We start from the raw sequence: 23,958 nt of genomic DNA, 5'->3' as shown, positions 1-23,958 counted from the left end.
CCCCCCCCCCCCCCCCCCAAAAAAAAAAAAAAAACGTATCAATATCTGCATTACCAAGTCAGTAGCTCCAGCCAATGTGAAGAGAAACAGACTGAGGTCAAAGTGCTGATGGATGACCAGGTAACCGAGGTAGGGAGCCAGCAGAATCCGACACACACACAGCAGGTTGGGGATGGTCCATGGGTTTTCATACTGCAAAAGAAATAAAAGAAGATTACATAAACATGCAGTCTCATTGAGACACGAGGACTCATTTACAAGAGACTGTTTTAGACATAAAACGATAAACTACAGTAAAAATGCAATCAAAATAAAGTAGCATTATAAAACAATAACTACATGTGCTGTAAAACAATGTAAAATACTGAAAACAAGAACATATTTGCTTTGATGTTTCTATTGACATTATCAAATGTTTAAAATCCCCTAAAGAAATTAAGGTGGACAACTTCAGATCTTGTTGCAAGGTGTTCCAGGTTACAGGAGCAGAGTAGGAAAAAAGACCTTTTAAGGCCTTTTGCCAAGTTCAGTCCGCACTGAGGGAACGCTGCATGTAATGATGGCCTGAGAGCGCACGCTGTAACTGCACTGACGACGTGACAAGTAGGAGGAGATATAAGAAGGTAGCAGACCAAGGAAGGATTTATAGATGAAAATAAACTAGTGTGAGATGCTATATGTAGATAATGATGACCACCACACAGAGTGCTTTGATGAGTACGGTAGTAACATCCAGTTATGAATCTCTATGGTAGACAGCATCCAACATCTGTAAGGAGCTGGCAGGGGCCATCATGTAAATAATGTCACCATAATCAATAGGTGGTAGGAAAGGTGCAGTTACGTGTTGTCTGACATTCAGTTAAGCAAGATCTATTTCTGAAAAAGAAAAAATGCTTTAAATTCAACTTTGACTTCATGAGTCAAAACACACACCAAGAACATATTTGAGAAAAGGTTCTTTAGTTTGTTTCAGTTGGAGGGTCAATATAAACGTGCAGGTACTCAACTCCGCTGTGCTCTTGAACCTGACTGTACTTGTTTCATTTGCTGGTTATTATCATATTTGAGTGTTATGGGTGAACTAAATGGTAAATGGACTGCACTTATATACTTTCTATCTTACCAAGACACTCAAAGTGCTTTACACTACAATCTGTGCCCTTATTTACCCATTCACAGCACTCTACTAGTTCTATACAAAGATAATCTGAATGTACAGCGACTAATAGATCACATTCAAACACCGATGGGACACACATCAGAGGCGATGAGGGGTTCAGTGTCTTGCCCGTGCAGGGACAGTTCAACATGCGACTGCTGGTGGAATTGAACCCCCAACTCTCTCAATGGAGGATGACTACTCTAACCCCTCAGCCACATCTGCCCAAATGGCTAAGAACTACAAAATAATGTTGAATATTTTAGTTTTACCAGTCTGAAGTGCAGGTAATTACTCCTCATAACTTTATTCAATCCTTCACATAAGAGACTAAAAATATAGTGTCTTAACCTACAAAAACTAAACATGTGTAGCTGATAAAATAGTTTATCGTTTTCCATTAAATGATATATTGCAGCCTAGACCCGCTGATTAAAAAAAATAGGTCAATGACTTTTTCTCAATACAAGTTGGATTATTTACTATGAGACAGAAGAAAGTGAAACTGTTACTGATAAAGTAGAAATAGACAGAAAAAGTGGAACTTTCACTTTAATTGCAAGTTTAATTTCCGAACTGAAGAAAAAGCAAAAATACTACTGGTAATAGTTTTTCTTCTGAGTGGCTCTAATACTCTTGTAAAACAGTAGCAGTGGTTTTTAGATATTGTTTTGGCCATAACTGAATTTGATTTTTACAACAGGAAGTTGTCATTTTAACCAATCAGAGCAGGACTCTCTCCAGATCCTGCTCCTTGTCCTACCTCCGTTATTTGACACATAACCACTCGCACATACTTCATCCTATTGCAAGTTTAAATTTAAACATGTTCAGTTCATTCGGGGGAAGACTTTACGTTCTTGTGCAATTTATGCTTTTTTAATTGTGCACATTTACTTAAATAGGGAACTTTCAGCAGCTTGGATTTTGTCCAGTACTGCCCTCTTTAAAATACTGCAGCCTTAGACAATCAGCAGCCTACAAAGGTCCAGTGATCACAGAAATATGTTTAAATTCTCTCAGAACTTTAAGAATATACAGATTTAAGTGTTATGCAAATAAATGTGCTCCAGTCCAACCAGTTTACAGCCTCCAACTTCAGCATAGTTAAACAAGTTAAACTAAAGCAAGTATTCACTTTGTGAATACTAAATATTCAACTTTTACTAACATTATTAACAAAGTAAAGCCTCAACTAGACTAGTAGTAAAATATATTACTACTACTACTACTACTACGAATAATAATAATAACAATAATAATGATAATAATAAAATTATTAACAATGCATTCAACTTGTAAAGCACTTCATATTTGTAAGTCTCAAAGTGCTACATTTCAAAAATCATAGAAATAAAATAAATAAAAACAACTTTTTTTTATTATTTTTTGAAAGATTCTGCAGCCTGTGGTACAACTAGTACTAGTATATTAGTTATAGTACACACAAAGTACTGGTGTAGTACTTAAACTCATAGTACTCATGATAGAATTATTTAGTATAGTAACAATGCTATAAGTACTGATTTAATCAAAAACTGTGCTTGGACATATCTTGTACTAATATACAGTAGTACTAGTAACCAGCTAGTAAAAAAGTAACAATCCTACTAGTACTTGTGCTACTATAGTATTATACGTTTTAAGGGCTTCTTTATTTTTTTCAGTATTCAAATTTTTTTTAAAGCCTCTTTTCGTGGGTTTCATGAGCTGGAAGTCCAAATTATGTAAAAATAAACAAATAAATACTTGAAATTGTTTAAATTGTGGGCCCTGAATCTATCATCTTTTAAAGATTAACTTTTTGAATGGAATTATGGAAGTTAAACAACTTTTCCATGATATTCTAATTTTTGGAAATGGTTTATAATGCATGTTAAATCAACACAATGCAAATGCTAACAAGTGTAACATCTAACAGCAGTAATCAACAAAACTGATTCAAAAGGTAAACATTCTCAATATCCCACTCACAAACACCTTTGGTTTGAGGAGCCTTAAACAGGTGAAACCAGTTTGGTGGTCCGGCATTTCGTCTAGAGGTTTATGCTCAGGAGTCCAGAGTCCAGCTGTCCGATCTGAAGGTTTTCATACAGTTCAGCACGGCCCTCTTCTGGCTTAAGAGTCAGATGCTGGGAGGACCTGGATCTTCTCCAATACTCTGCTGGTTGACTTCTGGGTTTTTGTAAAGACTTCTGAAGTCTTCAGATGGTGGAGGAACGAGTACTAAGACTTAACATCTACATGCTCCTCAACGTGTTGATACTGCACTTGTTGTGAGATGTGCCATACGCCGGAGCTTCAGACTCTAATCACAAATCAGTTCCTTCAATAAACATGCCTCTATCTTTTCACTGGACCTTGAAGAGGCTGAGATTATTTGAGGCTAACTCAGTGAGGTTTGTTTCTGCTTCTACAGAGGCAGGGGAAGAGCTGAGGAAAAATAAAAATTTAAAATATAGATTTTTTTTTAATTACTTTTATTCAGTACTGCCATAGAGTCTCACCTAATTAAGTTCAAGTCAACTCTACTATCATTTCCATCCCATGTGGAAGGGAAGTCTGAGATTGTCATGAGTGTATGTTCCCACATGAAGTGGAACAAAATTATGTACTCAGGGTCCCAGTTACACCCAAAAATAGCAAAATATAAAGTATAGTGTTTCACTAAATAAGAATCTAAGATATGCGCTAAACACTGATAATGTAAATAATATGGCATAATAACAGCAGCTCGAACATGAGTCTGTGGTAAACAGATGGATATGAATGAATACAGCAGCATGGATAATCTGCAGCACATACAAGTCACATATCATTAGTTAAATGGAATTACAGTGACTTGTTTTCCCTTTTCTTTACAGTGATTATTCTGGTTAGAGATTCAGGAGTCTAACAGCCTCAGGGTAGAAGCTGTTCCTCAGTCTAGTGGTTCTACACTTAATGCTCCTCAACCTCCTCCCTGAGGGGAGCGAGGCGAAAAGTGTGTGTGCTGGGTGAGTGGGGTCCTTCATGATGCAGGTGGCCCTCTTCCTGCATCTGGAGGTGTAGATGTCTGTGATGGTGGGGAGACTGACTTCACCACTCTGCAAAGTTTTTCTTTCTGCAGCTGTGCAGCCTCCATGCCACATGTTGATGCTGGAGCACAGGATGCTCTCCACTGCACACCTGTAGAAGGAGGTGAGGACTGAGCTTCCTAGTCCAGCTCGTCTCAGCCGCCTGAGGAAGTAGAGTCTCTGATGAGCTTTCTTGATCAGGCTGGTGGTGTTGTTGCTCCAGCTGAGGTTGTCATTCATGTGTACACCCACGTACTTGTAGCTGGTGACCAGTTCCACCACAGATCCTCCTATGTTCGGGGGGAGTAGGTGAGTTTGTTCTGTCTGAAATCCACAACCATCTCCTTTGTCTTCTTCACATTGATGTGAAGGTTATTCTCTTTGCACCAGCTCTCCAGGTGTTCCACCTCTTACCTGTAGCTGGACTCGTTTGTGATGCATCACATCACCACTGTATCATCTGCAAACTTTACAATATGACAGTCTAGATGCGTAGGTGCACAGTCATATGTGAGCAGAATAAACAGGAGGGGGCTCAGCACACATCCCTGAGAGGAGCCAGTGCTGAGGGTTATGGTGAAGGAAGATAAATTGTGGATCCTCACTGACTGGTCTGTTTGTTAAGAAGTTCAGGACCCAGTTGCAAATGGAGGGGCTTAGTCCTGGTGTGAGTAGTTTGTCCATCAGGGTTTGGGGGATCATGGCAGATGTTCTAGCCACTCAGCCACAGCTGCCCCCACAAAAAAATAAAAATAAAATCCAGAGTTTACAGTTTGATCTGATTTCTTGTGTTTTAAGGGTTACTATGATAGATGTTTTCATTCCTTGGTTTTAATTTACTCCTGTTTAAATTGTATTAGTCTCATGTGAGACATGCTTTATTGACAAGTCTGTTCAACACTTTGGTCTGATGTGGCGTGTTAAAGTACTTTACAAATAATATGGGGCTGGATGTTACTGGACAAAAAGTCAGTAGTGGAGCTTCCTTGGTCTTCTTTAATCCATCCCTAGGCTAAGATTTGGTATGGCAAGGTAGAGAGGTGACAGGTCTACCAACTGAGCATCATGTAATTCAAAAAGTGTTGGACGGTGCGATCAGAAGAAGAATGCACCTTTTTGTGACTTGCAGTAATTTCTAGGATGTCCCGCAAACTTGGTGTCATTCAGATATTTTTACCCTGCAGGAGTTTGAGTTAAGTCATCTTCACAACTCACTGAATCGGACAATAGTGGTGCTTTCAATAGTGGTAGATATTTCTTCATCACAGTCAGAACTTTCTTTGTAATGTGGTTATGGGGGCATGTCTGTAATATAATTTAATAATTATTCTGGGTTGGTAATCTGATTACCACGACAGTACTTCTTTTATGTTCTTTATTTTACCTCACCATTAGTTAGCTCTTTCCTTCTCATCCTATTAGTTTAATCAAAGTTCATTTATTTTGTTTCATAATGTGGTGTCCGCCATCAAATTTGATCAGAATTGTTCATTCATAACTCAATACTATGATCTGTAAATATTGTAAACAGTTGTTTAAAATAGGGTGGCACGGTGGTGCAGTTTGTGTCGTCTCGCAGTGAGAAGGTCGCCGGATTAAACCCCGGCTAGCGGTCTATCTGGGTGGAGTTTGCATGTTCTCTCCGTGCATGCATGGGTTTGCTCCCGGTACTCCAGTTTCCTCCCACAGACCAAAAACATGCATGTTAGACTGATTGGTAACTCTAAATTGAGCCTAGGGGAGTGAGAGTGAATGGTTGTTTGTCTCTATGTGTCCCTGTGATGGACTGGAGACCTGTCCAGGGTGTCCCCACCTCACAGTGATGGTTGGATATGAGCACAAGTGACCGAAAGGGAAGAAGCGGGTAAAGATAATGGATGGATGCTTATTCTGTTACACAGTGTGAACTGCTTCCTGAGTTTTATAATCTGTTAAGAACAGTATCGTTCTTCTGTAATCGCAGAAGGCGTTTAAGAATAGTGACAACCAAAGGTCACGATAAACTAGTTTATCTTTAAATGAAGCTGTTGTCAAAATCTAAACAATTCTAAGAAACTGTGCCAACACAATCAGTGTTCCCAGAATTTCATGAAAACAATTTCCCCTGAGTAATCCCTGAAATTGCACAATATATTTCAGTCACACAAAATGCTCAGAACTAGAGTAGCACACTGTGGGCTACGGTACGTGCACATGGCAGTCCTTCCTAATAATTATTTATATCATGCAACGTCAGATACTAAAAATCCACCATAGCATGTCAGTAAAGATACATGTAGGTACTCGATGATACTAGAGTACAAGTATTAATACATGTACACATCAAAATGTCAGAAGGATCATCTTTTAATCTGCAGACCTGAGCTGAATTTCCCTGTCTGGAAAATGTGCACGTCATTTTCCAGGTTACCCCTGATTGTCAGAGTTGCTGGGAGTCCTGGAAACAAGGATCATCATGGTCATCATCATTAAAGGAACACTTTAATCCTCCAATGTTTTTTTTATATTCCAAACAATAACTTTAATGTTATTTTATCAGAACGATTCATAAGCAGCAGGTTTGACCATCATAGATTCAGATGGAGAAACATTTGGTTGGATTAAATCATTGCTTTATTATATTCTAACTGTAATCTACCATGATAGAACTGATAAAAGACATGCACAGTGAGTACTGTCGGTTTTAGATAACTGGTCTTTACAAGCAGCTGGTAACAAACACAAAGATCAGTAAACTCATAGTTTATAACTTATCCATGTGGTTTGATCTGGACCTGCTGTCCAGTTCAGGGTTACAGCCTTTATAAACCACAATCATTAAAACTTTATTGTTAAAGTCTAATATTCATGTCAATAAGAACTTATGACAATCAACACACAGTACATTGTCAATCATAAATAAAGATGTATATCAGGTTGTTTTATGTAAACCCTTCTGTGTCATGTAATGTTACTGTCCTCGACAATCTACGGTTTAGCAAAAATATATAAAACAGCTCTCAGTTCTTTGCACTTTATAGGCAGACACATTGAGAGTCTAACATTTGTTGAAATTAATGTGTTTTAGATTAAGATCCTATGTTGAGAAATTAGTGAGCTGTAGTCATTTTAGTGAAACCTACTGATGGACCATTTGAAGCATGTATAAAAAAAATAAGTGTTTGAGAAGCTCTGTGTTGGAGCTTGATTTGTTTGACAAAAGGTAAGACCAATAACGTCCAAAACTTGGAAAGTGCCAATGTTTCATCCCTGCTTTGGTACCTGATGAGGAAGTCAAACATGAGCTGGATTTGTGGTGCAGTTTGCACAAAATATAACAAACCAGTGAACGCCATAAGGCAAGATGTGAAACCAGACAGCTTTACAGTGAGGAAAATCAGTATTTGAACACCCTGTGACTTTGCAAGTTCTCCCACTTAGAAATCATGGAGGGGTCTGAAATTTTCAACTTAGGTGCATGTCCACTGTGAGAAACAATCTAAAAAATATTAAAAAAAAAAAAGGAAATCACAATGTATGATTTTTTAATAATTTGTGTGTTACTGCTGCAAATAAGTATTTGAACATCTTTGAAAAATCAGTGTTAATATTTGGTACAGTAGTCTTTGTTTGCAATGACAGAGGTCAAATGTTTCCTGTAGTTTTTCCACCAGGTGTGCACACACTGCAGCAGGAGTTTGGACCATTCCTCCACACAGATCTTCTCTAGATCAGCCAGGTTTCTGTACTGTCTCTGAGAAACATGGAGTTTGATCTCCCTTCAAAGATTTTCTACAGGGTTTAGATCTGGAGACTGGCTAGGCCACTCCAGAACCTTGATATGCTTCTTACGGAGCCACTCCTTGGTTCTCTTGGCTGTGTGCTTCGGGTCATGTTCATGTTGGAAGATCCAGCCACGACCCATCTTCAATGCTCTAACTGAGGGAAGGAGGTTGTTCCCCAAAATCTCACAATACATGGCCCCGGTCATCCTCTCCTTAATACAGTGCAGTCGTACTGTCCCATGTGCAGAAAAATACCCCAAAACATGATGCTTCCACCCCCATGCTTCACAGTAGGGATGGTGTTTTTGGGATGGTACTCATCATTCTTGGTCCTCCAAACACGGCGAGTGGAATTAAAACCATAAAGTTCTATTTTGGTCTCATCTGACCACATAACTTTCTCCCATGACTCCTCTGGATCATCCAAATGGTCATGGGCAAACTTAAGACGGGTCTGGACGTGTGCCGATTTAAGCAGGGGAACCTTTCGTGCCATGCATGATTTTAAACTATGACGTCTTAGTGTATCACCCACAGTAACCATGGAAACAGTGGTGCCAGCTCTCTTCAGGTCATGGACCAGCTCCTCTCGTGTAGTTCTGGGCTGATTCCTCACCTTTCTTAGGATCATTGATTCGCCACGAGGTGAGATCTTGCATGGAGCCCCAGTCCGAGGGAGATTGACAGTCATGTTTAGCTTCTTCCATTTTTTAATAATTGCTCCAACAGTTGATCTTTTTCACCAAGCTTTGAGCAATTGCCTCGTAGCCCTTTCCAGCCTTGTGGAGGTCTACAATTTTGTCTTTGGTGTCTTTGGACAGCTCTTTGGTTTTAGTCATGTTAGTAGTTAGAGTCTTACTGATTGTGTGGGGTGGACAGGTGTCTTTATGCAGCTAACAACCTCAAACAGGTGCTTCTAATTTAGAGTAATAAGTGGAGTGGAGGTGGACTTTTTAGAGGAGGACTAACAGGTTTTTGAGAACCAGAATTGTTGCTGATTGGCAGGTGTTCAAATACTTATTTGCAGCAGTAACACACAAATAAAAAATAAAAATCATACATTGTAATTTCCAGATTTTTATTTAGACTACGTGTCTCACCGTGGACATGCACCTAAGATGAAAATTTCAGACCCCTCCATGATTTCTAAATGGGAGAACTTGCAAAGTTGCAGGGTGATCAAATACTGATTTTCCTCACTCTATGTGTTTAATTTACCAGTTCATAAGCACTTTCACCCCCCCAAAAAATAAAAAAAAATAAAAAAAACTTAAAAAAAAAACACTGTGCATAAATTACAACCAGATCTCAAAGTAAACAATGAACTGGTTCATTACATGAATAAATGACGAGCGTCAGTCTAAACTGGTATTGTGTGGTATTGTACTGGTATTGTGCTGTGAATTATACAATTATAAAAGTCTGTGTTTACAAATATCAACAAGTCACGGGCAATAGGGCATCATGCCATGTTTAAACATGTTAATACATCAAAAATAATTTATTCATCAAATATAAAATATATGTAAATGAGTCCTCGAGGCTCAGTGGGAGTTACCTGTCTAAATAAAGGTTGAATGAATCCATAACTTTATTCTTTCACCCACAAAAAACAGAAATGTTCACAGCAACACAAAGATTACATTGCCATGCAAAAAAAACAAAAATTTAAAAGCCACAAAATTACGAGAATAGTTTTAACATTGAGAATAAGTCGTATGAGACTTTTTTTTTTCTTTTACAGCTCTCGTTTATTTAATTTTTTTCCACGAGTCGGATCCATGACGACCGGTCAATCAATCCAGTAGGCATATCAGCAAATGACCAATCTGAAGCTAAATGCTCGTTACCTGCAGAGCTGCGCTGCAGCCCATCAGAGCGTACCACCTTACTGTAAGCAGGTTCAAAGTCCTGATAATAATCTGATGCTGATGTGCTGACAGATTAACTATCTCCTTATTTGTAAAACCAGTACGAAAGTATAATTTAACAAGATGCTCAATATTCATTTTTACCAGTTAAAAAGTGGTAAACCCTGCTCATTTGCTGACACGCCTACTGGATTGATTGACAGGTCGTGTCGTAGATCCGACTCGTATATAAAAAGCAACCAACCAAAAAAAAACAAAAAAAAAAAAAAAAAAAACGAGAGCTGCAAAGACTCGTTCGACTTTATTCTCATAATTTTATGGCTTTTATTTTTATTTTTTTAAGCGTGGCAATGTATTTTTTTTCTTAGCGTGGCCCTAAAGCTGCGTCGTAGATATCAGATACACATCTCAGAAGGTTAAAGAACAGCAGTCAGCTCTGATGGACAGCTACGATGAAACCATTCATTTCATGCTGTGGTTTCAAGCTGCTGTATACCTGTGGCCACAAGATGGCGCCAAAGTGTGTGTTGAAATTAATCTTGGCGGGGAAAAACAAGCTTCAGTAAAGCTTCATGTACCCATCAGTAGTCAAACCTCAACAATAACATGATGTAAAATTCTGTACTGTGTGATGTTCGATTATTTGGTGTCTAAACGGTTTCCATGGTTGTGAGAGAACGTTTGTCTCTGTGTCCCTGTGATGGGACCTGTTCAGGGTGTATGCCATGGACAAAGAAAACGGACGGATGGATGGTTAAGGCCTGTTGGCTGTAGCAGCCATCTTGAATTAAGATGGCTATAGGGCTGCACGGTGTTTAGATACGAGACAATTCCCGCATCAGGGCCGACGTGCACGCTCCGCCTGTGTATGTATGCGCAGCGTGCATAACTCCACAAGTAACTGCACTTTTCAGAACCAGAACGTGGTTTGAGAGCTCCAACATTACGATGCTGTGTGTTGTGTCACGCAGAAACAAGACGGTTCGTCTCTGACCTCCGATTAATCACAGATTTTCAATCTAGTTCTACGACTGGTGCCCATTTCCTTTGCATACTTCCAGATTACAGGGTTTAGTTAGTAATCAACAATTAACATGCCATTTCCTACTTCTCCTGAAACTTCAACTAATTATTTCAGTAACTAAGGAAGATTTGTTTGTTGCAAGTCAGTTTATTTTAATTTTTAAGGTTAAACCCAAAGAGGCAAAAAATAGACTTTTTTTCTAGAACAAATTTGCCATAACTTCCTAATTTCTTCACCAATCCAGACAATCTTGTTATCAATCTTGTTGCACTTAAAAAAAAAAAAACAATTCATGGACTTTGGTTTTATTTACTGGAGTTCCTAAAGAATTAGAAAGCTTTGCAATAGTTTAATAAAACGATGATGATGGCAACAACAAGACGACATCATCCTCCTCCTCTGTCATCACCATCATCTAAACCAGGTGTTCCATCAGGACCAGGAGTGTTGGACTGGATCAAACATGTCAGTCAAGACCAGAACTTAAGTTCTGTGGTACTGGAAATAAGATAAGATAAAACTTTATTGATCATGCAAGAAACTGTTGTGCCAGAGTTTCAATTTAATATATTTATATAGTGCCAAGTCACAACAGAAGTCGTCTCAGGGCACTGAACAGAAACATTCATATATAAAAATAATAATTTGACATTATTTATCTGAGGAGCAGACTGCTTGGAGTTTAACTCCATCACAGACTCATCTTGAGCGAGCATGAAGGCGACAGTGGAAAGGAAAAACTCCCTCATGAGGAAGAAACCTTTAGCAGAACCAGGCACAGGACAAGCGGTCATCTGCTTCAACCGGCTGGGTTTGGTAGGAACAGATACACAATGGCAGGTCAAGAATCACATGTTAAGATAGAAATACTATCAAATGAAAACTATTCAATTTTAACAATTAATTTAAGGACACGAGGTCCATTTGTCCTCCAGTAGTCCAAGCCTATAGCAGCATAACAAGACCATCCCAACTATAGGATTAATCAATTAGGAAAGTCTTAAGCTTCACTTCACCACTTGCTCTTGCCGAGGTCGGACGTTTCCCCCTCCCCTCCATCTCCGCTTTGCTGCTCTGTCTGTGAAACTGCTCCTGAGCCTCTCGTGCATTTCTTCTGAACCATAATAATGGATGCTTTGATCAGTTGGTCCCTCAACATAATTGATAACGTTTCTTCAAAGAGCAGACAGGCTGTAGGCGAGCCGATCTGCCCTGTTGGCACGCACACAGCTGGATATCTCATCGACTTGAAGACTTGATGATGTGTCTATCTCTGATGCCATCTGTGGATTTTAAGGACGCACATTTAATTGGATTTACGATAACTGGTTCCTGCTTTTTGGATTGGGCTGGTTGCTGGTTTTATCTACAATCAAGGAAATCGTCGGCAGCAAATTTGGACCCGATCACGCTGCTTGCCTTTATGATGGCTTGGTTCAGGTCTAGAGTACCCGGACTCAAATGCTTTGGGCTGAATGGATCAGATCTCGGGGATTTTAATCAGTCACGTTCCATCGGTGTGGCCATGTAATTTGGACATTTCAGAACCATTTGGACCAACACAGAACTCAAGGTAGATGCCATCAAGTTCTGCCTGTCCCCAAAACCACTGTGTATCTGAATTTGGCTCCCTGGCTGGCCTTGAAGGTCATCTTATCTGAATTTGCCTGGAGAACATGTGATCTGACGCATTTTGGATCAACTGAAGACGTTTTAAAGAAGTTTTTGGACACCCAGGTAATAAACCATTGCAATAGTCCAGTCTAGACGTGACAAATGAATGAACCAGTTTCAAAATAAATATACTGGTCTATGATTTCTAAGTTTGCGGTACAGTATTGACACTATACTGAGGGCACTAGTTGCCTTAAAAGGTTGAACAGATGTACATCCAGTGGTTCACGAGATATTTTACTAACAGACACAGACAGGTTAAAAGGTAAGAGTGACTGATTATTGATCAAAACTAAAAATCACAACAAAGTTTGGTGTCCTGCTGGTAAACTTTTCTTGTTGTGGTTTTGGACTCACCAGCTCTTTGAACTTGAACAGTCCGTGTCCTGGTACCAGCCCCGGTTCCTCCCGGTCCGCCGCCTCCTCGGGCGTTCCGCTGCTGAGTCCTCGACCTGCTCTCTGGGTCAACGGGGACCGGAAACCGCCCGCTGGTCTCTCCAAACAAACGTGGTGCGCGTGCACGGTCCCCCGCGCGTGTCCAGGAACCTGCTTGGTCCAGCACGACGCACGCACGTCTGTCCATTTCAGTCTGAAGAACCACGAGACGCTCACCTGGTGCCGTGTGGGGCTCAAGCGCTGAGCGACAGGTGTGTGCGCCACCCGCCATAGTGCGGGCGCGAGCCCACACACACTCCCGGGACTGCACGCGGACACGCGAAGCAACGGAGCGGCAGCCCGCCCAAAACACGTTAACATTTCCACGCGCCTCACGTTACCGACCTGCTGCCGCCGTGACGTTCCCACCCGCGGTCATGGTGCGGATAGATTCACAGACCGTGCCCCGTCCTGAAGGCCGCCATGTTGCCGTAAAGTGAGCTGGAAGATGATGTCGTAAAACCTTTATTTCGAAAAAACTTTATTTTGAAAGGGACCCTACTTGCTTTCTAGAGTTCATCATCCTTTTTATTTTAGAAAAAAAAAAAAAAAAAAAGGAACTATTCATAATATGAACACTACAAAGATCAACATACACCCTTCAGATTAATAAAGAGCTTAAAAATACATATTGGCAGCTTTTCAACACAAAATAAAAGGGCTGTGGTTTTTCTTGCACTGAGCCACAAGTTTACTGATAAACATTCTGTTTCAGTGGATTTAAAACCTAAACACTAACAAAAACTAATTATTTATAGACCAAAGACAAAGTGCATTTGAAACAACAGTTTCAATGATATGATAAAAGATAAATATATTATGGCAGTTCTGTTATTTAAGCTTTAAACAGACAATAACAATGTTCAGAACATTTTGATAAACTTTTTACAACAAAAGATTGGATGGTATATTCTTATTGTTACAGTTTCAGCTCAAAAGTGTTGATTTCTATTAAATGGGACAAAGTGTTTAGCAGTCTTAGTTCATTTTAACTGCAAACATGTTTATCAATTTTACTACTAGTGGTTTATTTTTTTTTTTTTTACAGTTCAGACGTTTGATGAACTGCCTCATTTTTGTCAGCAGTCATTGTTTCAGTGTCTTCAGAGGGGCAGGGGGTGGTCTGATGGTGGTTATGACATCCACATTTGTTGTTGATTATTACAGTTAACCAAACACAGACCTTGCAGAAGTCCTTGTATATTCTGGATGTGCTTTAAAGTCATTCGGCTGCAAGGGAGTGTCCAAAATATCTCCTAACCTTTGCTGAGCTCCTCAATTTCCTCCTATCACAAAAACTTGCATTCATGTTGGCAGAATTTTTAAAATTTGTGCACCAAATTTCTTTTTAAATGTTCAATCTTAAAAGACATCTCCAACGTGTTTCAAGAGCACTAAAGCTGTATTTTGACAGCTGCACAAAATATCTACCATCATGGAAAACATCCAGGTGTAAATTACACCTTGATAATAAATGACATTTAAAAAGAAACTGGTCCAAATCTCCATTTCTAAAGTATACAAGCCAAGCACGCAAGAATAGGCTGCGATTTTCAAAAACTGACAGGCAAAACGAGACCCAAAACAGAGTTCAGTGAAACTGCAACAAAAACATTTGTTCATTTTCTTGTAATTTTGGACTGGTCTCTGGCACTCGTACCGTTAGACTTCAGTGTTCAAATGGTCTGCAGCTGATACAACTTGGGCCCTTTCTTCAGCAGGAAACCCTGTTCGTTCAGGGAACTCAAGAGACCCTGAAAATCCACCACCTAGAAAGGATAAAGAGCCAAAATAAATTTCCCAGCATGAAAAACACAAGTGTTTCAGTGTACACTAGCTTTAGTTTAGAGTACCGTAATTTACAGACTATAAGCTGCTACTTTTTTCACAAGCTTTGAATCTGCAGCTTATACAATGTGCAGCTAATTTATGGATTTTCTTTTTTTTTTTTTAAACGGGCTAATGAGCTTCCTGCTGCCAAAACATTTAGCCTCGTCACACTCGGGCACGCACATAGCTGCCCAATACACACCTGAGAGTGGGTCCTCGTGACTCAATGAGACTACTTGTCAAAATAAAAGGTTAAAAAAAATCTGACCAATGAAATTAATAAAACAGGTCCCAGTGGACCAATGAAACGGGGAGGGGAGAACGAGGGGGGGGCTTCCTGTTGTGCCTTCAGGGAGTGGGGGATATGAAGTTCCCCCTTCCCTGTTTCAAAAGGCAGCTGCGTGATGTGCAGTGTCATTCCCTGATCTGTAACAGAAGCCGATCCATAGTGTTGCTCATTTGTGCATGTGCTATAAGGAATACTTCTGGGTCGTGCGGATCACCATTGAATATACCAGATTAAGGAAAATGTACTAGTACAATTCTATTTATAAATAAGAACTGTCAATTTACTTAGAAAAATATGTGCTCCATCTCCACCCATCTTCATGTTGCTAATTTACGCCACTCATATTTCTGTTAAAATCATTGACATATTTACGTCATGGTTAAAAAGATATGCAGCTTCACGACTGAGGGGCGCCGTTTCACCATGGAAATAATTCATTCTGTATCTTGCAGAGTTTTTCCTCACTCAGCCCAGGCTGGGGGTCAGGTCTAATGCATCACATATCTTAACCAGTGATTTGTAACGGAAATACGAGTGGCGTAAATAAGCTGCATGAAGATTGTTGGAGATAGAGCACATACTTTTCTAAGCAAATTAAGAGTTTTTATTCATAAACAACGACGATCTGTGCGACCCGGATGTACACTACGAATCGTGCTTCTGTAACAGATAGGGAGGGGAATGACATGCAGGATGAAGATAGTGATAAATGACTTCCTGGTAGGCTACTGTACATATACATATATATATTTTTAACCAGCCGTGTTACAGGCACTGTTAAAAAAAAAAAAATTACTGTATGTATTTGTGTATGTTGCCAGTACCTAGTTAATTAAAAGTTAAAAATATATTTTTGTGTAAATATCTCATGTTACAACGTGGACACCTGTGGCTTATAGACAAGTGTGGCCTATATGTAAAAAATATATAACTTAAGAGGGTGCAGCTTAGTCTGGAAATTATGGTACTTTACAGTTAATATTTTATACAATAACAAAGTTTGTGTGTTTGTTGTGTTTTGTCACTGTTCTGGATACATACAGTACGTGTGACTGCTTTCACCTTTATGTTCACTTTATCAGCTATGGATCGAAGCGTCTGCAGATCAAACTGCTTCTGGTTGGTCCTCTGAGCGTGAGAGTGCAGCGCACTGACCAGCCGCTTTGCGGCACTGCGCTGACTCATGCCAGACCCGAGCTGAGAGCGTTCAAAGTCCAGATTCCCCAGACCATCGGAGTACGTGTCGGCCAGACTTCAAACATAAAGCAAAGACATTTAACTCCCACTACAAGAGACAACAACCAACTTCTACAATATGAAACGTGTTTGCCATCACCATAAACATTTAGGTACTAAAATGACAAGCCTGTCATTGTATTTGTAACATTCTGTGTTTATAAGGCAAAGAAATACAAGACTGAGGAAAAAAAACAACCAAATGCATAACTAGGAAGTTTTATTCCTTTTTACATTTCTAAAAGCAAATGTGATGAAGTGATGGCAAGATTGTTCAAATTGAGTTTAAATGGATCATTCACCAAGAAGAATCAGTTATTCTTACTGAATCAAATGATTGGCAACCCCAATCCCTACTGATTCATACTGCTGAGAAAATGATCCATTTGGGAAAAAAAGAGTGAAAAAGTAACATTTCTTAAATTACAAATATTTCTCTTTCTGCACAAGCACATGGAATTTTATTTTATTCTTGAATGGCAAAAGCATTTTCTAAACTAGTGATATTGAAAGTAGTGAGTCACATATTGAAGTTTATTTGCAGGATAGATTGTGTAACCAGATAAATATATCCACATTTTAGCCTTTAGATCACCTCAGAGACAAACATCAAGTGTAACGAATCATTTCTTTCTCACTGAGCCTACGCGAGTGCCTCCTCTGATGGGGGAACAGAATGTTTCAGAGGATAACTACTTTAACATGTCGTCCAGGACTGCAGACTTACGACTCATGTGAGGGAGGGGCTCTCACAGCAACACATGATTCATTTGTACGACTCACTCACCGTCCTGAGTGACTCGTTTGAATCAGGAGTTGTACTTTGTACTTGTGATCCCTGTCTCAAATGAGTGAGCCAGGAGTTTGATTCACTCAACACTCATGCACTTTTTTCATTAGTGTTCACCGCAGGTTGGTAGAGGGTGCAGTTGAGTAACCAGTAACCAGTAACCAGTAACCAGAGCAGCAGCTTTTCCCACAGGGATAATGCAGCGGTTTATTAATGCAGATACTTTAGCAGAAGCCCAAGGTGCCCGGTCTCAGTGAGCTATAGCTAGCTATAGCAGTGAATTGAGCTAATGGAAAAGAAGAATCACGACTCCTGATTCAGTAAAAATGACTTTCAGGACTCGTGCATCACTAATAATCACTACTGCTGCAGTTACCTGTGTTTCATGATCTCCACCACATCCTCAGCATCACTCTTGGTAGCTGTTTCTCGGAGCTCCAACTTGGCTCTAGCCTGAACACAAAAACAATCACAAAAAAGAAGAAGGGTGCATCTATTAAACTATAAAAGTTTATCAGTTTCTAGAAGTACATCCAATGATTACTTTGTGCAAGTTTCATTAAAAGCTGTCCAGTAGGTTATGTGATATTTTGCCAACACTACAGACAAAAGCAAAACATCATTCCCTAGACCTTTGATGATAAAGATGAAGAAGTTTTAGAGAGGGTCCTACCTCTGTGAGTCTGATCAAAGACTCCAGCTGCCGTGTAGTGATGGGCGTAGCGTCAGCAGAATGGGCCTGAGATCTCAGAGACAGGTAGAAGTCCTGCAGGGTTTGTGCTGCTTCAGGAGCCAGGGAGGGATGGACGTACTGTCGAGCGTAGCTGATGTACTTCCTCAGCAAGCAGGCTGGGACCAGGTCGACACATTCACCTGTAGGAAGCTGCAGACGAAACCAGGCAGGAACACGGATCAGCGGGATAAAAGGTTTGCAGGCTCAATCACTCAGGTAGATCATTTCATCTGGACCAATTTCAAACTGGTCCAGATGAAATGATTTAACCTTTTTTGTTGTTCATCAGTAAGATGTTTGAGGTCCTGACTCTTAGAATGTGCAATCATTAAAAAAAAAAAACATTTAGTTTTTAACAATTCCTTCAGTTTTTATATTTTCTGCCTCATGTCATGATCGGCTTCCGTGTGTAGAACCCAAAGTGCAGGAAGACGAGGAGACTCCAGTAAAATAAGTAAAACGTTTATTATGATAAACAAAACAAAAGGCTGTCGGGGCAGCAGACATGGAGGAAACACAGAGGGATGAAGAAAACAAGAAGCCTTGGACAGGACAAGGACAATCCAGAGACAAAGACATAACACCTAGGGACTGAATATATACGGACGCTGACAAGGTGAAATGACAGACACCTGCGGTGATTAGGATTAGACCCAGGTGTGACAGTGCTGGATCACAGGAGGAGAAATGCTGAGGAGGGACTGGTAAATATGAGGGAAAAACACAGCATGCAGGACCAGACCCCAGAAACCCTCCACCTCACTGATAACTGGTGTGCAAGAATACTTGAGATCCTGTTTGTTCCTCTTGTGCACTACTCTTGCATGCAGCCATTCAAACGTATCATTAAGAGCATCCAGGATGATGATGGCTGTGACTTTTGGTTCTTGTGACATTTGTTCATTTTTCAAAACAAGCTTTAAGTTCCTTTAAGATACATTGTATAATTTTCAGCAACTCGATACTGTCCCCTCCGACAGCTTTATAATGGACGTTTTACAGACTTACAAGATCCAAATCATCAGCCAACAAAAGTAAAGATCAAAGAATTTAACATATTAGGGAATATAAATTGTTCAAATTATGTGTTAATGAGCCCGCTCTAGTCCAATTCTACAATGTACAACTTCATGGGACACGCTCATTTCCTTGCATATTAGTGATATTCTGTGAAGCTCTCAATTTACTGATCTACGTTCCTACCCTCATCTATGGTCATGAGCTTTGGGTTGTGACCGAAAGAACAAGATCTTGGATACAAGCGGCCGAAATGAGTTTTCTCCGCAGGGTGTCTGGGCTCTCCCTTAGAGATAGGGTGAGAAGCTCGGTCATCCGGGAGGGACTCAGAGTAGAGCCGCTGCTTCTCCACATTGAGAGGAGCCAGTTGAGGTGGCTCTGGCATCTGTTTAGGATGCCTCCTGGACGCCTCCCTGGTGAGGTGTTCTGGACACGTCCCACCAGGAGGAGACCCAGAGGAAGACCCAGGACACGCTGGAGGGACTATGTTTCTCGGCTGGCCTGGGAACGCCTCGGGATTCCCCCGGAAGAGCTGGACTGAGTGGCTGGGGAGAGGGAATTCTGGGACTCCATACTTAAGCTGCTACCCCCGCGACCCGACCCCGGATAAGCAGAAGAAAATGGATGGATCTGTGAAACAATATTAAAAACAAAAATGATGCTATGCCTCCAATTTAACACAATTATTATTCTGACATCTTTGAGTTGACAAATCTTTACACTTTTCAAACTAAAATAAAATGTTGACTGTTTTTGATGTTCCCTAAATCAGGGGTTCCCACACTTTTCCATGCCATGGTCCCCCCAAACAGCATTAGCTTCTGGCTGAGGCCCCGCTCGCAAACCCACAAATGCTACAAAATATGTAAAGAAACATCAACTTTTAGAACGTTTTAACTTTTATTCACTATATTCTATTATTACAGCTGCTGAGCATAAACATGTTACTAACATGTTTTAAACACTGTTTATATTCCCACTGAAACAAAAAAACTTTTCAACAAACTGTTGAGCAGAAGAACAAAACAAAACAGATCTAACCTCTCTCTCAAGCATGTTAATGACAGGCACAGATTGCCCTAGTGGGCAATTTTTATTATTATTGTTACTTTTTATTTTAATATTCTTCTCTCCAGCTTTCTGAGGCCCCCCAGCGCCCCCTGGCGTCCTCCACTTTGAACAACACTGCCCTAAATGACCAACATGTTGCTGCTCCAGGAAGGTCCATTAGGAACCAGTTCTCCTTTACAATGAAGTGGCTGCTCAGACCAGTTGTTCCTCTAACGATTTACAAATGACAGGTGAAGCGTCCACGTCTCACTCAGATGAGATCTGAGCTGAACCAACAGGTGGAGCAGAACTCAGCTGGGCTGAAGAGGAGTGTGATGAATGTCTCCTTCGTGCCGTTTACTATAATGAGTTAACTCACTCAATCCATCCTGTTTGTGGGACAGTGGGAGCCTGGTGGTCAGTGTCAGGTCTTGTAATCCTGAGGTTGCAGGTTTGAGCCCAGGTTGCGTCAGGAAGGGCATCTGGCGTAAAACAATTGCCAAATCTTTCATGCGAGTTCGCTCTCTGTGGAAACCCCTAAAGAAGGGAGCAGCCGAAAGAAACTTTTAATCCATCCTATTTGTAGTTAACTATTATTTTAACTAACTACAAAGGTGCTGTGCGTCTTCATCAATATTCCCCCAGTTATAAATCTGATGATGTTTAATCCGGCTCGCAGGCGACCACACAGATATGATCAGTTTATCAGAACTCCCCACACAGCAGAGAGAGAGCGTGAAGCCTTTCGACTCGTGTCTGATAATTTAATTCTTATAATTAAACATAGTTAACACCAAAACATGGATCTGTGTAGACCCCCACGGAAAAATGAAGTCACAAGATGATGCCTGGCCCGGCCGTGTGTTGTTTAAGTCAATACTTTGGGAGGAGAGTGGACTCTTCATAAAGTGTATTTCTGTGTACTCATGAAAATGTTGAAATATGAGACAGGCAATGAACAATTTGTCATTCAAAATATTTAAAGGTCTATCTCATGGATTTTTTTTTTATTTTTTATTAATGAACTAACCGGCAGGCCGGACTTAAGTCACATGATGAATAGCCCTGCTCTAATTTGAATGCTACTTTGATAGAAAAATAATAATAATCAGGCAATAAATTAACTTATACTTGTTCTTTTTATGACGTTTTCTTTTCAAGGTATACGTATATTGAAAGTATTCTGAATTATCTGCATGTTTTTAAATGTTCTGTGCAGGAAACAGAGTTTTACCTGCAGCCGTTCAGACAGTGGCAAGGCTGAGTGTTGCAGCAGGATGCAGGTCTCCGAGTCAGAACTGGTCCTGGTGACGGTGGCGCTGCTGGTTCGGTTTTTCCCTGCCCTGTTCGCCATGACGTGCTCCGACAGCTGACGGTCATGTGACTCATCTGGGATGTCCAGGAGCAGGAACACAACATCAAACCGGGAGAGCAGAGCTGAGCTCATCCTGCACACAGACAGTCCATCACATCGGCAGCACAAAGAACATTCGCACTCGCCAGATGATCACACTCACTTCAGATTTTCTGACACCGTCTTGCCTCTGTTGTAGTGTCCTCCAGTGGGGTTTGCAGCAGCAACAACAGATGTTCTGGCTGGCAGAGAGGAAACTATACCAGCTTTAGCCAGACTCACAGACTGCTGCTCCATAGCTTCTAACAGAGCCTGCTGCTGGTTCCCCAACTTATCAAACTCATCAATGCAACACAGACCTGGCAGAAGGAAAAACAAACCAGGAAGTAGTTTGGTTTGAATGTATTGGTGAGATGAAACTGCAGCCTTGGGTTCTAATCAAAGTTTTAATTGTTTTTGTACCTTGGTCCGCCAACACCAAGGCACCAGCCTCCAGAGCATAATCCCCCGTCCCCGAGTCTCGAGACAAACTCACTGTTAGTCCTGCAGAGATAAACATAGTGATGCAGGCTGGAATATGGAGTGTCATCCATTATCTTTTACCCGCTTCTTACTTTTTTGGTCAAAGCGGTCACTGGTGCCCATGTCCAGCCATCACTATGAGAGGCTGGGGACACCTGGACAGGTCTCCAGTCCATCACAGGGACACACGGAGACAAATGAGACAAATAACATTTCACCCTCTCACTCACACCTAGAGACAATTTAGAGTTACCAATCAGTCTAACATGCATGTTTTTGGTCTGTGGGAGGAAACCGGAGTACCCGAAGAAAACCCACACATGCACGGAGAGAACATGCAAACTCCACCCAGAAAGGCCCCAGGCTGGGATTTGAACCAGTGACCTGCTCGCTGAGAGGCAGCAGCTCTACCATCTGATCCACTGTGCTGCTCTGAATAAGTAGTTCATAAACATTTTCTGATTCTACCATTCTGCAGACTTGTTCAGATTGTTCTGGTTTCATGTTTAGCCTTTCATTTTGTCTGAACAGTGTTTCTGTTTTATCTGTAAAACTACCAGAAGGTACAGTGTGAAGGGTTTTCAATCAATAGTTTATTTTTATTATTTTATTTTGCTAGTTTTATAATGAAAATACAAAAAATACTCCTGCAAGTGATGGAATATGTAACAAATCTGGTTCTTTTTGTCGTTTTGGTGATTGGAGCCAAGCTCAAACTACACGTTTGATTATTTGGCCTAGTTTATGTCTTTCTACAGGGGCCTGTATGTTTATCTGCGAAACAGCTGAAGTAGATGTTCCTTCATGACGTTACATAAAGGTTGAATGAATGAATACTGTACAAAGTTAAACAATGTAATCGGATTTTTACATTTTTGTCTAGATAAAAATTGTTGTAAACATCTTTCTTAGGTTACTATTTATCACTACTGTGATCAGTTTTGTTTTGTTGCCAACATTATTTGTAATTTAGTCCATTTACTTTGGTCTGTCCGTCCCAGCCGCCCACCAGTGCGTTAGAATGGTCTGATGAGCCACTTTGTAAGTTCCCTCTCGTCTCAGTCATGGGGTCAGTTGGTACTTTTAGTTAAACGTTTTTCTCTTCACCTCTTTTATGGGTCCAGAACAGCAGTTTTAAGTTTTATTAAATACAATTGAAAACCTTTTTGGCCAGTCTCCTGTCTCTCTCTTGCTGGTATACGTGGACCCTAACATGCTTTATTTACCAGTAAATGAAAAATAAGTTACCTGTAGTGCTGGTGCTGTTTCCACAAACATAGATCCCTCTGGGGGCCACATGGCACACCGCCTACACACAAAACACAAAGTCGATTGGGTCAAAGTTCACACAACAGGTGTTTCATCTGGTGCTGTGTTTTCTGTTCTACCTGTAACATCTGACTCTTTCCCAGTCCGGGGTCTCCCACTATCAGGATGTGAGGGTCCCCTCTCACTGGGACACTGTTCTTGCCCGTGTGTTTCTGTCTGCCTCCAAATAGCGCCAAGGCAAGTGCAGCCTTCACTAACTGCAGACACACAAAAACACGACGCGCCAAAATAAACCACTTATACACACAATTTTACAAATTCATGAAAAACCGACAAACATTAAATGCTGTGACATGAACTATAATGTTGAAAACATGTTTTTTTTTTTCATGGCTGCTTCCTGTGTTGTTGTTGTTCTTCCTGTTAATGTACCAGTTTCTTATTTAAAACTAAATCTTCTTTCCCTTTGATCCATGAGAACCAGTCAGAGCTGATTTTTCTTTAGGGTTATTTTATTATTATTTTATTGTTAACTTTCTTATTTCCTGAGTGGCACAAGATGCATTCTCCTGTTCTTTTTTTGTGTTTTCATTTTAATTTGACTAAATTGTAAAGCCCTTTGGTCAGCTTTTGTCTTTTTTTATGTACTTTATACATAAATTGACATTGACAAAACAAAAAAAACTTGTTCTCAGATTCATGTGACAAAATAAAAGTCTGAGGAAGATTAAAGTTTTTTGCTCTCTTAAAGCAAAAGGAGGCCTAATATTACCTGATTTATTCAGCTGTTCCTGAAAGGTGGAGCGATAATGTGTTTGGTCCTTTCTGTTTGTTTGTCTGTACCGTTAGAAAACATCTGTGTGTTCGTCTGTACCGTTAGAA

At 40.3% G+C, this 23,958-nt stretch overlaps 2 protein-coding genes across 2 annotated transcripts in view; both read right to left on the bottom strand.

Moving 5' to 3' along the window:
* The window catches only part of crls1 (cardiolipin synthase 1), a 23,202-nt gene extending 9,784 nt beyond the window's left edge, over positions 1-13,418 (bottom strand). Inside the window, exons 1-2 of the mRNA XM_037687410.1 lie at positions 12,909-13,418; positions 55-192 (exon numbers count right to left, since the gene is read on the bottom strand). Of these exons, the coding sequence (XP_037543338.1) occupies positions 55-192; positions 12,909-13,307 (537 nt within the window). The 5' untranslated portion in view covers positions 13,308-13,418. The remainder of the gene's footprint in view (positions 1-54; positions 193-12,908) is intronic.
* Positions 13,419-14,659: 1,241 nt separating this feature from the next.
* The window catches only part of mcm8 (minichromosome maintenance 8 homologous recombination repair factor), a 23,323-nt gene continuing 14,024 nt past the window's right edge, over positions 14,660-23,958 (bottom strand). The window contains exons 13-21 of the mRNA XM_037687399.1: positions 23,196-23,333; positions 23,056-23,116; positions 21,748-21,828; positions 21,449-21,644; positions 21,166-21,379; positions 17,805-18,014; positions 17,508-17,584; positions 16,168-16,357; positions 14,660-14,755 (exon numbers count right to left, since the gene is read on the bottom strand). Coding sequence (XP_037543327.1) covers positions 14,663-14,755; positions 16,168-16,357; positions 17,508-17,584; positions 17,805-18,014; positions 21,166-21,379; positions 21,449-21,644; positions 21,748-21,828; positions 23,056-23,116; positions 23,196-23,333 — 1,260 coding nt within the window. The 3' untranslated portion in view covers positions 14,660-14,662. The remainder of the gene's footprint in view (positions 14,756-16,167; positions 16,358-17,507; positions 17,585-17,804; positions 18,015-21,165; positions 21,380-21,448; positions 21,645-21,747; positions 21,829-23,055; positions 23,117-23,195; positions 23,334-23,958) is intronic.

The sequence above is a fragment of the Nematolebias whitei genome, chromosome 1 (genome assembly GCF_014905685.2).
Source record: "Nematolebias whitei isolate Nwh7 chromosome 1, NemWhi1, whole genome shotgun sequence".
NCBI lineage: Eukaryota > Metazoa > Chordata > Actinopteri > Cyprinodontiformes > Rivulidae > Nematolebias > Nematolebias whitei.
This window is presented reverse-complemented; position numbering and strand designations above follow the sequence as displayed.